This window comes from Nyctibius grandis, chromosome 7 (assembly GCF_013368605.1).
Source record: "Nyctibius grandis isolate bNycGra1 chromosome 7, bNycGra1.pri, whole genome shotgun sequence".
Lineage (NCBI taxonomy): Eukaryota > Metazoa > Chordata > Aves > Nyctibiiformes > Nyctibiidae > Nyctibius > Nyctibius grandis.
The window spans coordinates 20,217,392-20,233,510 of NC_090664.1; the positions used below are offsets into that span (position 1 = coordinate 20,217,392).

The 16,119-nt window shown below is 39.6% G+C and overlaps 1 protein-coding gene across 1 annotated transcript in view; it reads left to right on the forward strand.

Annotated features, from left to right (window-relative positions):
* The window catches only part of JAZF1 (JAZF zinc finger 1), a 209,431-nt gene that overhangs the window by 175,593 nt on the left and 17,719 nt on the right, over positions 1 to 16,119 (forward strand). Inside the window, exon 3 of the mRNA XM_068405177.1 lies at positions 2,743 to 2,939. Coding sequence (XP_068261278.1) covers positions 2,743 to 2,939 — 197 coding nt within the window. The remainder of the gene's footprint in view (positions 1 to 2,742; positions 2,940 to 16,119) is intronic.

Genomic DNA, 16,119 nt, shown 5'->3' on the forward strand with positions numbered 1-16,119 from the left:
GATGCTGGGGCAGATATTACGTATTGCTGTGAGACCCAATGTGATCTGACGGTCATGTTCAGTGCAGTTGTTGTGGTACTGTGGTCTGCAGAATCAGTTCGTCCAGCCAGCCTGTGGCCTGATCCTTCATACGATGGCAGGATATAAACTGAACCAGATAACTGATGTGGCAGTATTCCTTCTGCCTCCCTCTCCCCAGGGTCTGCTGCTCTTCCTCAGGAGCTAAAGGCAGATCTCCCAGTCCTCTGTTGGATTCTGGACGCATGTCCACCAGGGGTGGCTTCCATGTCTTCTGATATGATAAGGAACATCAAGTCACATGACAGGCAGTTTGGTCACATAGCAAATATAGTTGTCGCATGACAAGAAATTTGGTAGAGTGCTGGGTTGGCCCCAGCTAGCAGCTGAGTACCCACATAGCTGCTTGCTCACTCACCCCCACACCCCCAACCCCAGCGGGATGGGGGAGAAAATGGGAGGAGCAGGAGCAAGAAAACTCATGGGCTGAAATAAAGGGAGTCACTTACCAAGTACTGTCAGGGGCAAAACAGACTCAACCTGGAGAATTTAATTTCATTTATTGCCAACTAGTATAAATATTTAATTACTGATTCAGGTATTGCTTATTGAGAAACAAAAAAAAAACCCCTAAAACACTTAGGGGAAAAGAAGCTACCTTTCCTCCCCCTTTCTCAGGCTCACTTCACTCCAGACATCTCTTCTCTGTTACCGCTGCAGGCCACGCTCGGTCCCTTTGCCAAGGCAACAAGTGGTGCAGCAGTTGGGGTCAGGTTGTAGCGGTTTCTCTCTGCCACCCCTGTTTGTCACTCTTGTCCTGTGCTCTGATGTTGGTCACCCACAGGCTGCAGTGCCTTGGGGGGTGTACCGGCTCTCCACCATGCAGCACCTCCCACTCCTCTGACCTTGTTATTCTCTCCTTCCCTCTGTTGTTTCCTCCCCTGTTCCCTTCTCCTTCTCTCTCCTTCCAGCATTTTCTACCTGTCCTTAAATACATTTTTATTGAGGTGCCACCAGCTTCACCAATGGGCTCAATTGTGTCATGTGGTGGGTCCATTGTAGAGCTGGCTGAAACCAGCTGTGTTTGGCATAAGGCAGACCCTGACCTCTTCTTGCCCTGCAGCCCCCTCTGCTACCAAAACCTTGCCACCTACACCCAATACAACAACTCAGCATCTTGCATTATTTTCTCCACAGACTTGTTCTCTGTGGCCGCTTCTATCCCCGAGTCTGCCTCATTCTCTTTCTAGCCTCTTTCAGGCTCCTCTGAGGAGAGTGTGACTATTGAAAGAAAGCCAGGTCGCCCTCGCTTAGTCCAATACAAATAATTGCGGGCAATTCTTCTCGTTCTGTTTCCTTACTGGATTGCAAATTTGAGTTTCTGGGTGACAGCTGGCTGTGAGGCAAGTGCAGCATACCAGCTGCAACGTGTTCTCACCTCTCTGAATGTGCCCTTCATGGTTTGCCAAAGTTGCAAGAGCTCATTATGTAAAGCTTGTGTCTTGGCTGAAACCTGGTTTACTCTGTCTAACCTGCACAGACAAATATCTGGCTGTAACTTAACTTCTTATTCTGTATCACGTGACAGTGCATATTGTTTTATTCACTGACAGCTGTATTTTGTACTTCAGCATGAAGGACAGAGGACTGTGTGGACAAGGTGATTTACTTTAGCCTGTCTTCTTAGGAATCCTTCAAGATGGCCCCTTGTGCAGTGGAGGGGAAAGACAAAGGATTAAAATACCGCTTGAATGCTAAGTGCATGAAGTCTGAACTGCAGAGATCCTGTTGTGGGGGAACCCCAGTCCTTTCAAGTGAGGGTTAATATAGGTGCCAGCAGCGATGCTTTGAATGTCAGCATTATGCAGTATCAGGTATTTTGGTGTAACTCTTGTAGCCGCTTGGAATAAAAGTGGTCTGTTTCACTTCAGTTGTTCTTCTTTGGAAGGAATGAGAATAAAAATGAAAAAAAAAGATATTTTTATTCCAGGTGAGAGATCCTGTGCAAAAAGTTGCACTGCTGGAATTACTGCACTACTGGTGCATACCTTGCGTCATGCTGATGGAATTCCCATTTAGCATCCCACAGAGATGAACCTTGAGTTGCATTAGGCCTTCGGCAGCATGTACCAAAGCTGTACAGAGAGACCTCATTTGGTTTTCAAGAGTTGGGAACTCTGGTTTGAGGAATTGAATTTAATTGGACATCTTTTATGTCAGGCAAGATTGTCTAAAATCTTGGGAAAAAGGATGTGATTATCCTAAGTTGGAAATTATGTATCTACACAATGTAATTCATGGTGTCCTTTTGACCTTCAGATTCAATACATTTGCCCCTAACATTTTTCTCCGTTATAGCTATTCAGCTACTTTTTCATAGAAGAATTGAGTGTAGTTATTGTAAAGGATTGATTATAGTTATTATAATACTGTGTGCAGTGCTGATCTCTGGTTGGAGTTTAAAAAACCTTGTGTGTTTGCATGTGATGCAAATGTCTAATGTAAGTTCTATCGAAGTCAGAAGCAAATGGACCAGATCTTGAACACTGAAATAAAGCTGTTGACAGAGAAGTTTGTATTCTTGAAATCTGTGTGTTGTGGAGGAGTTTGTCATGGCTGAGTTTGAAGCTTCATTTGGTCACTGAGGGCGAAAAGTACTTTATCTAAAGCTTGCTTGCAGAGAGTGTTTCAAGCCTCTCATCCTCATGATTGTCCTTGTTCTAGATTTATGACTGATGCAGCTCGACGTGAGCAGGAGTCTTTGAAGAAAAAGATTCAGCCGAAACTCTCTTTGACTTTGTCAAGCACAGTATCCCGTGGGAATGTATCTACTCCACCTCGCCACAGCAGTGGAAGCCTTACTCCTCCAGTCACCCCTCCAATCACTCCCTCTTCTTCGTTTCGCAGTAGTACTCCTACAGGTAAGCACCTACCGTTTGGTTTATCCCAAATAAACTAGCAATTTTGCTACATGGCATTTGGAGAACAATAGACATACTGGGGCATTGGGAGGAACCCCTAAAAATAAAACAGAAAGCTTTGGGCTCTTTTATTTGCATTTGGTTTGCAGTCTCTAACATGTGTTTGGGCGTTTGTTTCCAGACTCTTTGCTAAAGCAGAGAAGGTCACTAACTTTAAAAATTGCAGCTGAAATTATTACACGAAGGAACTAACCTTACCAGAAATACCACTGTGCAAAAGACCCCTGACGTATCGGTATGAGAGCCCTGCATGTGGTACAGTGCCAGTTTAAGATACAAGTAAAAGTGGTCAGGATCTTCCCCCCGCAGCTTTCCTCTTTTTTTGAGGGGGGTTGAATTCATAGATAAATGAGTGGACAGGGAGGACTGTTCAGCTGCTGTCATCATGTAGACATGACTTTCATTAGGAAACTATGTTGAAAAAAAGTAATGTATGAAAAAATTGATTTGTGTTTTCTTCAAAGCAAGTGTGTCAGTGGTTTTCCCAGGTATAAAATTCCTCGGAATTTTTTTGCACTGATCAGAGAAACTGAAAATTACTTGCTGTGCTGAACCAGATCTTTTGGCCCAAGTCAGCCTGGTTTACATTAGGTAGAGATGTTGTCAGACAATTCTGATACACTTCAGATTAAATACCATCATTTCCTTCTAAAAAGCTAAATGCATATAATACATCTGTTCTGTAATAAAGAAGCTCAATATATTATTCTTAATAGGAAATCACATGAGCATCCCTGCTTTGATAAACTGTTATGCAATGTGTTTTATATAAGCTATTTAATGTCTTAGTATTAATGATTAAATGGAAAAGTTGTAGCGGTCCTTGTGACACTCTTGTCTGGAAGTTCTGAAAAGAATTGGTTGTTCAGTGTGTCCCTGGATATGAAAAATGGAAGCAGGTTTAGAACAGCTAAATGATAAAGTCCTAATGTAATACAGAAAATTTTAGAAGTAAGATTTTCTTAATTATCTCCTATTTGAAACAAACTGATTCATTTCCTTGACATCCTACAGATGTCAAGGAATTTCTGCTTTCTTTTGTTTTATTTTTTGTACAGCTCCTCCTGGGAAGGCTAATTCATGATGTGATCAGGTCGTATAACTTTGCACATCTGTCAGGAATATTGCTTAGTGATGTACTCTTTGAAACATGTTCCATCAAATACTAAAGAAAAAAAAACAGTATCTGTCTCATGAGATACCTTGGTTTTTATTATTTATATATTTTTCAATCTTTTTAAGTTACTCAGAGTGTTGTTTTACCTGTAGCTAGGAGAATCAGCTTGTTTTGGCTGAGTTTCTGTGAGTCCTGCCTGCCAGGTTATAAATAATACCAGCTTCCACTTTCTGCACCCTCCAAATTCCCCGTTGGAGCCCTGTTCCAAGGTTAGGGTTTGTAACTGCCTGGTAGCAAAAACTGTCTATTCTTTCTTGAAGATTTTTTTTTTAATTAACTATCAACTGAGTTGCATTTCAGCAGCCTCACCCCAGAGTTTTCATTTTTGTCATCTTAAAGGTTTTTCTGGACCTATAGTAAGCATTGAGATTTTTCTGATAACTACAGAATTTTTTGCAGTGTTTGCTTGGCATAGGATTTTGTTCTCCGTAATGGTTATAACTTACTTACATAGATGAGGTGCTCCGAGTCCTGCCACAGCTGAATTTCTCTTTCTGTCAGTGCAGTGCCTGCAGAGGGAGCCCAGGAAGGCCAGCAGACTAATTTTAGATAGGCAGCTCACATGTCTGTTATTGGCTGATGCAAATCTTTTTCCCTCAAGTGCAAGTATATATGACAGTTGACTAGCAAGGTGATAAAACCAAGAATAGTTAGGCAAGATCTGTTTCAAAGAAACAATTTAGAGCGTGTAAATCGTCCTGCATTTCAGCCTTGCAGTGCCTACACAACTTCCAAGCCCTACAGGCATACCCTCCACTGCATCCAGTGAAAATGAAGAATATTGCTGTATTCCTTCTGTGTGATCCTGTTTGATTTGTACTCTGAGCAAACTCTTGTTAACTTGTCTTTGAATACAGGTAAACATGTCTGTTGTGGTAACTTCAGAAAATAAAGAGCCTGGTTTTCCGTAGGTTGCCTGAAAGGGCATCATCTGGCTTGATGTTAAGTATTTGTTATAATCCAAATATAATCATTGTCCTCATCCTCCTTTGTCAAAAATAAAATGGAGTTGCTTTGACCCAGTTTATTAATGAAGCTTTCAGAATGGCATTTTCTCTTCTATTATCTCCCACCTCAGTTGTTCGATAATTTATTAGGGTCCCAAACTTCAGCAGTGTGCCTGGCATTCCTGTTGCAGCACAAGGTGTAACTCCAAGATGGTGCGACTTTAGATGCCAGAGAGAAAGCACGCCTTACAGGCTGGTGAGATGGCATACAAAGATGCGTGTCCCTCAGCAGAGAGTGTCTGTCCTATATGGCTGTTTGCCATTCTTGTTCAAGGTAGAAAGGAAGAACCTCAAAAATCTTTTGGGTCCCGTTTTCCATGTAATGTCCTCCCTTTAGGTATGCTGCTTGTCTTAGCTTTGCTAGGTGTGGTAGTCTTATGTTGGGTGAAGCCAGCAGCTGCCTGAATTCCAGTCACCTCTGTGCACATCCTTACAGCTAATTCCTGCCATTTCCTGATGCTGTTAAGCTACTGATGTCATTTTTCAGCAAAGCATAATTTCATATAATGATCTCTCATCCATGTATTGACTAGACTCGAACCCGCTTAGCTTGTGAAATTTGATAAGAAACAGTTCAAGGTGGTTTGGCTGCAGAGAATGTTTGTTAAGTTTTGCAGTAAAAATCTGTGCCAAAAGACTACAGGCCAAATTCGCAGACAGAGCTGAGCAGCTTCCAAGCTGACACACATACATGCTGCAAATGTTGCATGCAGACGAATAGCACCTTCTTCTCCGTAAATGAGAAGCAGAAATATTCAGCAAAGAAGTGTGCCCTTTAAGGCTCTTCTCAGGTAATGAGGTAGACATGTATTTATCTGCAGACTCTGTATGTGTTAGTCGCCTGAAACGGCCCATTTGTGGTTTTGGTGGGAAGTAGAAATGCAGCAGTTAATTTTCTATACCTCCCCTCTGTTCCCTCAGGGGTGACTGGCATGTGCTCTCTGCTTACATTTGACTTTTTGTTCCCTCTCCTATAACAAGTTTTCTCTTCTTCTTAAGACCTGCATCCTCTAATGATTGCGGAAAGTTCACTTTAAAAATTTGTTCCGGTTTTTGTTTTAACAATAGTGTCTCCCAGGAGACTTTGTTTAGTAGGCTTAAGTGCTCTTGTTAGAGTTCACAGGCAGGATTTAGCAAAAGAAATGTCTTCCATCAGCAATATAGACTCCTTAGGGTGATAGGGAAATACAGACTAGCACATAGCTCATTTTGGAAAGACGTTAACAGTTCTGCAAACTTTGAAATATCTCTTTAAGGAGCGCTCAATTAACTCACAAAAACTTATGTTGCCTTTATTTTTAAATGTCAATTTTAAACCCACAAAACTAATGAAGTCTAGTTATGGATAGAAATGAGGCTGAGATTGCATCTTTAACATACGCTGTTAATTTTTTAAATGTTTTCATACATCTGTGTGGCTCACAGATGAAATTTCCACCCCTAACTTCCTGGCTTTTAAGTGTAAGTCAGAGCATTGACATTCCTTTGAAAACTATGATATCTCTTCATACTGAAAAGCTTTAAAAAAGGCTCAGTGATAGTAACTTATTGGTAATTAATTATTAAAATAACCTGGTCCCAAGTTTAGTTACAAAAGTAATTCATAGTAATGAGGCTCAGACTTAAAAAGAAAAATAAAGCCACTTTTGCATTGGAGGTGTGCCAAAAATCATCTGAAACCACTGTTTTGTGTTTGTTTTTTCTTCTGTATTTATGACAACTTTTTTTTTTTTAATAAACGATTCCAGGCCTGGGATAGTAAATTTCAGCCTGGAGTGAATTTTTGGCTTTCTTATAAATTCTAAAGCAAGAGTTTAATACTACCAACTGGCTTTTTAATGGCTCAACCCTAAGTCTTGCCCACCCCCCAGAAAAAAGCTGGAATATTTGCAAACCTCATAATTAGCATTACATTTTGCTCGAAAGAAGCTGGCCCTCAGACCTCCTTTCCTGTTTATTTTGATTTTAATAGATTACAAATCATAACATTTATGCTGTTTTAATAGGTTTATAGACCTACTTACTGCCTGATCGTGTTGGGCAGCGGATGGCAGCCAGTCCTGGCAGTGAGCATTGAGGATGCTATGGTTGGCTGGAATAGCTGCGCCCGTCTGTCAGTCCTCCCACTTGTAAAGGAGATGAAAGAGCGAGGTTTTCATGGGTGGTCATAGCTGACCCCATGAGAGAATTGGCAAGTCCCATTTTGATTTGCAGCTGTCATTTAAGTAGGTCACTAAATATTGGTTTATCTTATTAATTAGGTAAATGCCTTTCTGGGGAGTCATATTTGTGCAGTCATTTTTGATTGACTGCGTTTGAAAGATTTTATCTTTCCTTAATATGGCAAACTTCTTGAAATTTCCACTAGCCTCATCTCAGTATTTACAAAAGTGACCCCATTTTCTACCCACAGAAAACACCTAACTTTTCAATCTCTTCTTTTTTTTTTATTTCTTGTAAAGCATGAAAGTAATAAGTAATTTTAATTTGGAGTAAAAAATACTTGGTAGGATTGGCCTTAACCTTAAAGGAACCTAAGATCTAAACAGTGATATTGTAATCAAATATGCCTAAAAATTCAGTACAGCAGTATTTTAAGACTTTAAAAGACTTTAAAAAAAACCTATGAGTGAGGCTTTCAAGTTAGTACTATTGATGTAGAAACCATTACATTTACCCTCTGAGGACAGAAAGTGAAATTCAATATATTTTCAATCAAAAAAAAAATCAATCTTCACCTACTGTGTGTTTTCAGAGCGTGGTGTAATTAGAAGTACTTTTGATACCTAGTGTGACTGCATTCTTAAATATGTACAGTGATTTTAAATATATTTGTGTTTGTTGTAGATTTAGTTAACAAACTAAATTAAAGAGAATCATGTCCCTTTTATATCATTAGGGAATATTTTCTAAGATTAAAATAGAGTATATCTAAAGTTTTCCATAAAATTAATAGATCCTTTACAACTCAGAGTATTAATCTTTTCTCTCATTCAGATGGATTTTATTCAGGATTCAAATGCAACTACTGGCAAAACAGTGACCAAAAAATTACAGCTTCCTTCTTGTGTTAACAAGTGTCCTTGCTACTGATGAAATAATTTAGAGCTTCATTGTTCCCTTTGTGGGTGACTAATTTACAGGGGAGGAAGGTCTGTATATTACAACTAAAGATCTTCTTTCTCCTCCTGCCAAAGACAGCTGGGACTCCGAAATGAATCTGTAAGGATCCACCTTGCTTCTGGTCCATTAAGGACTTGTCTGTTGTGGGAGCTTTGATTTTGGGAAGCAAAACACTGTGTGGCAGTTTATGAGTTTTCCCAATAAACCTTGTTATCTCAAGTAATGTTATCTCAATGACATGAGATATCATTCCTATAATTCTCCTGTATAGCATTTGCCTTCATGGATAACTCGTGAAGGAATCCCAAGGGCCTCCTCTTGAATATATTCCCTTTTCTTTTCCAAGAAGGCAAAAGTTGAAAGAAAACCACCCATTGTTTGCTGGTAATAGCAATCAAAAACACAATAGTAACCATCCGTTGGAACAGGGCATTGAAATAGAGTAACAGGCATGCTGGAAACTAATATGGTTTAGATTCTAAATGTGTGTTTAATTTTTGTTACTTTAAGTAGTTTAAAAAATGCGTTGTCTTGTTGTAATGCAAAAGCTCATTCCTCTTCATAGGTATCAAAGCAGCTAACATTTCAGTACAGTTTCCATATGTTATGTTTTCATCAATGAAGTAATCATATGGCACAGACAGCTGTTATGCAGAGTGCTATGACAGCACATTAAACAGAATCCAGCAAGAAAAAAGAGATCTGCTCAGCAAAGCTACTCTGTAAGTTGAAAGTGGACAGTAGAAATGTAAAATAAGAGGGGTCCCCCCTGCAAATGAATTGAGGACTGAGAGAAGGAGGAGTTAGGTGCTCAAACTTTTTTTGTTTATGGATGTGCTATTAATACATAGCCAAAATAATCTGAATTTGTAGCAGAACTGCTATTTATATCAGAATCTCTTTAGCTTCTGTCAGCAGGTGGCATGTCTGAACTCCATGTTACGTTGGATCAGAGTAGACTGTGAACAATTAAATCTGCTATTCATTTGATAATCTGCAACAGCTTTTCTTTGGGCAATGAAGATTGGCTCAATACTGCTACAGCTAGAGAGAGCTTGCTCTTTTGTGGTGGGCTTCTTTTTTTAAGGATAGTGCATTGCAAAATATTCTTCAATTAAGATTTTAAACGTGCTTGAAATTAGACTCAGGAGTCAGGACAAGACAGTGGAAATGAGTACACATTGACAGCTTTTTGAAAATCATGCTACAAATTCAGGGCACGTGCACTTAAGCACATGATTAATATTACGCACCTAACACTCACTGAGGAGGTGAATGCCTGACTTTGAGCACGTAACAAGTGTTTTGCCAGACTGGAATGAAGTATTCTGCACTCGCAGAGTTGCAAGCTCAAGAATTTATGTATGCACAAAAGCCTAATTTTAGCCATTCACTTCAAAAACTCTTCACCTGCATTAGCATATTATAAATGCTCAGGTTTAATTATTACACCTTATGTTAATGTAGTGTAGTGTCATGCAGATGTAATTGAAAAAATAATGAAAAGTAGAAATATGAGATCAAATCCCAGGGCTCTTGTATTAAATCGTTGCTGAGAAGTGGGCTGAGAGTGCTACGTTTTTGTGTGTTTGACTCATGGGGTATCTAGCATAGTAAAGCACAAAATCAACCAAGTTCTACTGGCAGCTTAAAAATACACACTTTCAGACGTCTGAGGAACCATCTCATTAGTTGTTCAGACTGACAGAAGTTTCTGCTTGCTTAATTGCCTGTTCAGAGAATGAAGAATTTGTATGCTATGTTTTTATTAAAAATTAGATATATAGATTCACTCTTGCATAAACAGTATGGGCAAATAACTAAGCCATACTTCACAAAATGAAGACCAAGCTCTGTTTTCCAACATCATGAAAGTTTGTCTGAATGCATTCAATATTTCAGGCCTGTAAGGTATGATAAAATCTTGATAAAATATCTTGAGGCAACTGTACTGTGGTCTGTGGCAAAACTTCCCTCTGAGGTACTTCACCGGTGCCAGGATTTCACATTTCTGTGCAGATGACGAAAGAGAACTTTCTTTATAATTATTGGAGCCAAAATGGTTCCATCTAATTGCAGGCTTGGGGGCCTGTATTAGTCCTGCATGCTAATTAGTATGTTTACCCAGCATTTAGCAGTCTGAGGCACCTATTCTAGCAGAGCCTTATGGGTGTTCTTGTAAAAAATAAATACATAAATAATAATTTAAAAAGTAATGAATGGCATTGTGCAAAACAGTTGATCAACTTATGACTTAGCTATAATACATGTGTGTGCTTAGACGTGGTATGAGATTTTAACATGAGCTTTCAGCTGAGGTCATGACTGAGTATGAATAATAAGTAAAATCTGTGGTAGTTTCTAGTTTTTGCCTTAAGGAATAAAGCTATAGTAGGAGGTTTCCAATAACAATGAAAAATAATAAGTAAAAGTGCAATTATTTCCTATAGGGGTTTTCATAGCAGAGGTGGGATTTGTTCCCAGCAACAGCTGAAAGATGTTGTTTTTTCAGAGCTAGATGCCACATTCCCCTTCTAGGGAGCCAGGCTTTAACCATGTCCATATTCAGCTCTTTCTTCCAGTAATCCAGAGTGAAAAATGCTCAAGAGCACATCACTGTGCTTGGCTAAGTGCTTCAGAAACGGATCTCTCTTTTTCTAGCAGTCATCTGCTGTCAGGTGGCTGTCTGGCTTCCTTAGAGAGGCAAGAGTATGTATTATATTGGTTACTCACTGACAAAACCAAACCAAACCAAAAGAGTTACATTCCCAGAACATACTGAAACTTCAGGTTGGAGGATCTGTGGAGCAAAGATGATCTCGTGTTGCATGCACAGCAACAGTGCTGTTGTCATGTCTTGGGCCTGACTGCATGGCAAATAATAATTACTAACTTATAGCCTCAAATCAGCAGCGTGAAGTTATCATAAAGACCAAGAACATTATCTTAGTCAAACCTGCACAAATGGGTGGCTCAGTGATTTCCAAGTACACATAGATTGTATGGAAGTAACTGTATCTTGATGTCCTGATGGCTGGAGGTCTCTCCTGCTGAGGGACCACTGGCAGACTCTTGTTGCTCCTGTTTTCTTCATCATTTTTTGTGGAATTCTGATAAAGCAGTGGCAATAAGTAAAGGTATCTTCCAGTGACAGATTAGTTTCTTGTATTTACCATTGGAGATAGACTAGATAAACAATAACATCCTGTAGGAGCATGGAGGGAGCTCTAGCACCAAGGAGTTGCTGAGGGTCAAGAGTCAGAAGGTGAAGTGGAATAGGTGTGCAGAAAGGAAGGGGGAGAGAGATTTCGCCTAAGAAACCTAAACAGGACAAGTGTTTACAGACAGAACTTTTCTATTTAAGTTATTTCATTTTTATCTTTGATCTACTAAAGAGTATCTTGATCTTTCTCCTTTGTACCATTTTGTTACATGCCATTTACTGAAATCTAGCTGTGTGATTACCTGGGTACCTGCTCTGCAGTTTGGCTGGACACTAAAAGAAGGATGAGAGTTGGCCCAGGCTTGATCACTATTTCTCTTACAAGGGAGGCCATGGCGTCCATGTTTTCATCTCTAGGCAAAACTGGAGTCTTTAAGGACTCTGCAAACCCCAGCCCCCATTTGCCTTACAGGAGTTACCTGGTTTGTTTTACAGTGGGTTTGGGACTTCTCAAAGGCCACCTCTTTCAGTGCGGATGAGTCAGGTGAGAGAGGAGTGTTGGTTAAGTGTTCGCAAGGAGCGTAGGGCCCCAAGCGCATGGCTTGGGTTCTTTCAAAGTCCTGTAGCTTTGGGGTACGAATCCTAGAGTATTTCTGTAGGGCTGTGCTAGATAAGCCAACGCAACCCATGAGCATCTTACTTTCTCAGAGGTTTGGGATTCCCACTGATCCAAGGCTGTAACCTGGTAAAGATGGAGCAAAATGATGGGGATTCTCCTGTAACTAACCTTTTCTATGGTTTTCAGAAGGACATATATCATGATAACCTCCCCTGCTTATTCCTTTTTTTAACGCCATCCTAAACTGACTTGTAGTACAAAAAGGCCTATCCTACATTCACAAAATTAAATTATTTTGAATGGTGCTTATAACAATTGAAATTACTTTTAAAGTTAAGAGGCCATTTGTAAATGTATAGAGGAAAGCAACATTGAGGTAAAAATAGCTGATGGGGGAAAATAGGGCTGTGCTGTGAGAGGAAAATACGTGACGGCTTTTTTTTAATCACAATTCTTCTCGTAGCTTTCCTCTGCATTTACTGTTTCTCTGCCTTTTCCTGCTTTATGGGTGCATTTCCTTTATAATTCTGTTAAATTTCTCATTTGCACTTTAACTTGGCAGTAAAAATGTGTTGAGCCCAGTTTGCTATAAAAATATGTTCTGGGAAGATTGACTCAGTTGTCAGATTTTGTGCTTTCCAGTAGAACTCTGAACCTTGCCAGAGAAGGCAGCACATCAAAAATTTAACATTGCATCTTACTTATCTTGCTTCCTACAGGTAGCTTTACAAGTAACCTCCTGTTTGTTGTACTTCATCTTCCCAGCCCCTTCAGAGCATTCTTGTTTGATACAGACATAAATTGCACTAGCAGTTGTAAAGCTACTGTGCTGTAGAATTGTATTTTAGTTGCACATACCTGTAATTAATTGTATGGGAGTTTTCACAGTACTCTCCCCAAGGAACAGTTTCATTGAAAAGTAACCGAGTTGTCTAGACTATAGCAACTCATAAAATCATCACTAGTTTTGGTTTTTGAGCTACAAAGCAGCAATAGAAACATGGCTTGTAGATTTAAAGTGCTTCCAAGCACAGGAACTGTTTTATAATCCCCATCGTAGTAGTCTAACCTGGCAAACTGTTTTTAATAGGGTCGAGAACAGAAAATGTACAATAAGCTTAAAGTAAAGATTATCTCTGTGTTAATTTGTGATAGGTTTTTTGGTGTAGAAGCACACCCGCTGTACATGGACCTTTCTTCCTCCAAATGTGTAAAAAATACACATTTTGTAGAAGGCGCATTGTGCCTGCCTCTCACAGCTTGTGGTGTAACTGGTTTAATGTAGGAATAGCTGTACACTCAAAAAGGAACTTCAGTGGTTCTGGATAACAATGGCAGCATTCATGTTTGTGTGTTTATACTGCAAGGGCCAATTGGTGGATTTTTTTTTTTTTTTTACTATTTAGATTTATAAGTAATCTGCTAATTACCTTGAAAATTACTAACTGAAAGGACAAATGTTTTTCAGAAACTTAGAAACTGTAATTGGGCACATGGAACTTCTAGGTGCTTATTTAAATCATGCCTATGTATATGCACATATATATACACATATATATATAAAAAAATATTACTCTGCAAGATTGAACAGGATTTATTTGTACCATTGTAGTGCCTCGAGAACTGAAGAAAATATGTGCATACGGAAAGCAGTTAGGGTTTTCAAGGAGTTTTTACAGTGCCTAGCAGAAAAAAAAAAGCATACTTCTTTAGGGGCCAGCACTTCAATGTGCTGAAGATGGTGAAAATTACGCAAATGTTTGAGTTTTCCTTGCACTGTAGCCAAAGCAAATCAGAAGTAGAAAGAAGGACTAACGTACCATTTCACACTCGATGACTTAGAACAGAGAGGTTTATTTCACAGGGGAAATGGTGTATTATGAGTTGATGTTAGCCAGTACGTGATCATCAAAAGAATGTAAAATTCTAGGAAAAACAGGGTGGTTTGTAGCTCTCATGTATTACCAGGTGAGCTAAAGGCTATGAAACATTTGCTGACCCCAAAACTACATATTCTCTTGTCTTTTTAGCACTTGTGGCCTGGCAGGTGAAAGACACCACCCTAATTCTTGCTGAAGATGAAGCCTGGTGCATTGTCCATGCTAGTGTAGGCTCCTTCTTGTAAGGTTTTTCCATATATAGTCAGACAGCATCATTCACTGCAGTTTCTCAGCACTTCTGCCTCTAATGCCAAAGGATACAAGAAGCCAAGGAGCAATGGAAAATAACAACTTGAAAAGTACTTTCATTTCAACTTCAGCCTAGTGATATATCATCTGAAACAACTCACACCTGCTAACATATGTTTTGTACACCTGATTGAAACAGTGATAGTCTCCAAGAAAGGTTTGTGACAGCATACCAGGCACAGTGCAGATTTTATTTTATTGGAATCTTTGTTTTTGAAAAAGAGAGAGGAGACACTACTCCCCACTGAATGTGTTCTTACGTTTCGGTGTTAAAAATGCATTTCTTTCTCAGAAACACGAAGTAGGATTAATTAGAAAACATTAACAGATCCTTCCTGTGCATAGGCAGGATGACAAAAGCCTTGATTCTGTCTCAGTAATCAATAGGTATTTTAGTCCTTACTAGTAATTCTGAGTATTGTCATTAGGGCTATCTTTCAAATTATACTCATGGAGTTTCTTAAATCTAGATGGTCAGAGCATTTAAAAGCAGGTAGAGAGAAGCATTAAGTATATTTTCGTGCAAAACAAATCCTCCTGCCCTTCAGTGCATTGAAGTGGAGAATCTGCCATTGCCTCCCTTGTTGCTGGTCAGGGGTTTGTAGCTCTCCTGGGGCTCATAAGCATGAAATTCCCTCGTCCCGAAGCTGCTGAAAGAGCACTGAGCTGCCCTGGGTCTCTGCAGCTCCGCCGCACCCTGGTCATCCATGGGCAGCCTGCCGCAGGATCCCTTTGGTGTGATTCAGCCTGTTCACACGTGAGGGTCTAAGGTCCAGCCCAGGAGCATCTTGGAAATCCCCGTGTAGCCAAATCCTGCTGAAATCAGCGGTGCTCCTCGTGCAGTGAGTGCTACCTGCACAGTGATGGCAGCTCCTTGGACTGGAGCCTGGTCGTAGCTCGGTGCATCCTGGCTGGGTTTGTGCGCTGATGAAGGCGAAGCACACAGCAGTCGGGGTGGGTAAGGACTGTGTGTGTTAGTAGTTTTATGGCCTGTACTGTAAGTGGCTGAATAGCTTTTGCACAGCTGTAAAGCATGTTTAACCCAATGTTATAATACACATCTCAAATGTATTTTCATAGCTTCATAAACTGTAGTTCATTTATGTAGGTACTTTTTATTGTAATCCTTTATCTTAAACATGAAACTGTTTCCTGATACGGTTTCTATTTTTTCTTCTTTTTTATGAAAAAAGGGGAAAAGAAAAGAAAAACTACCTTTTGTTATATGCATCAGGAGAGTCCTTAAGTACAGTAATAGTGCCCTGAACTTGTATTTTTGTATTTCTAACCTCAGAATTCAGGCCTAGCAACTAAGAAGCCAAAATAACATTAATTATGACTGTTCTTCGCTGTGGTTTTTGGAGTATAAGTTTGGAACAGATGTTTGGGGGGAGAGGAGGAGAGAGGAAGGATGGATTGTTTCTTTTTCTCAGCCCCAATTGGTTTTAATTCTTCCTTGAACATTTTGAAAATATCTTTAAGCATTTGCCAGAGTTCAATTAACATCCTGTGACTAAAGGTGGAAAATGTCCTACTTTGTTTTTCTTCAAACATATACCTGCTCTTGCTGCTCATGCCAAAGCCAGAGAAAGAAAGGATTCCAGCTGGCGTAGGTTTTATTACTGTTACATTAATTTGCAGGTTAAGCCTCAAGTTGGGGAGGGGTCTGCTGGATAGATTTATTTATTTACTTTTTTTATTTTCATGATTTTTTTAAAAGTGCCATGTAAAACACTGCCATTTAATTACAGGAAGGTTATGCTCTTTTTTGGTGAGCATTTAACAGCTTATTCTTGTTTACATGTAGTTGTAGAAATACAGTTTTAAAATATGTTTAAAGTA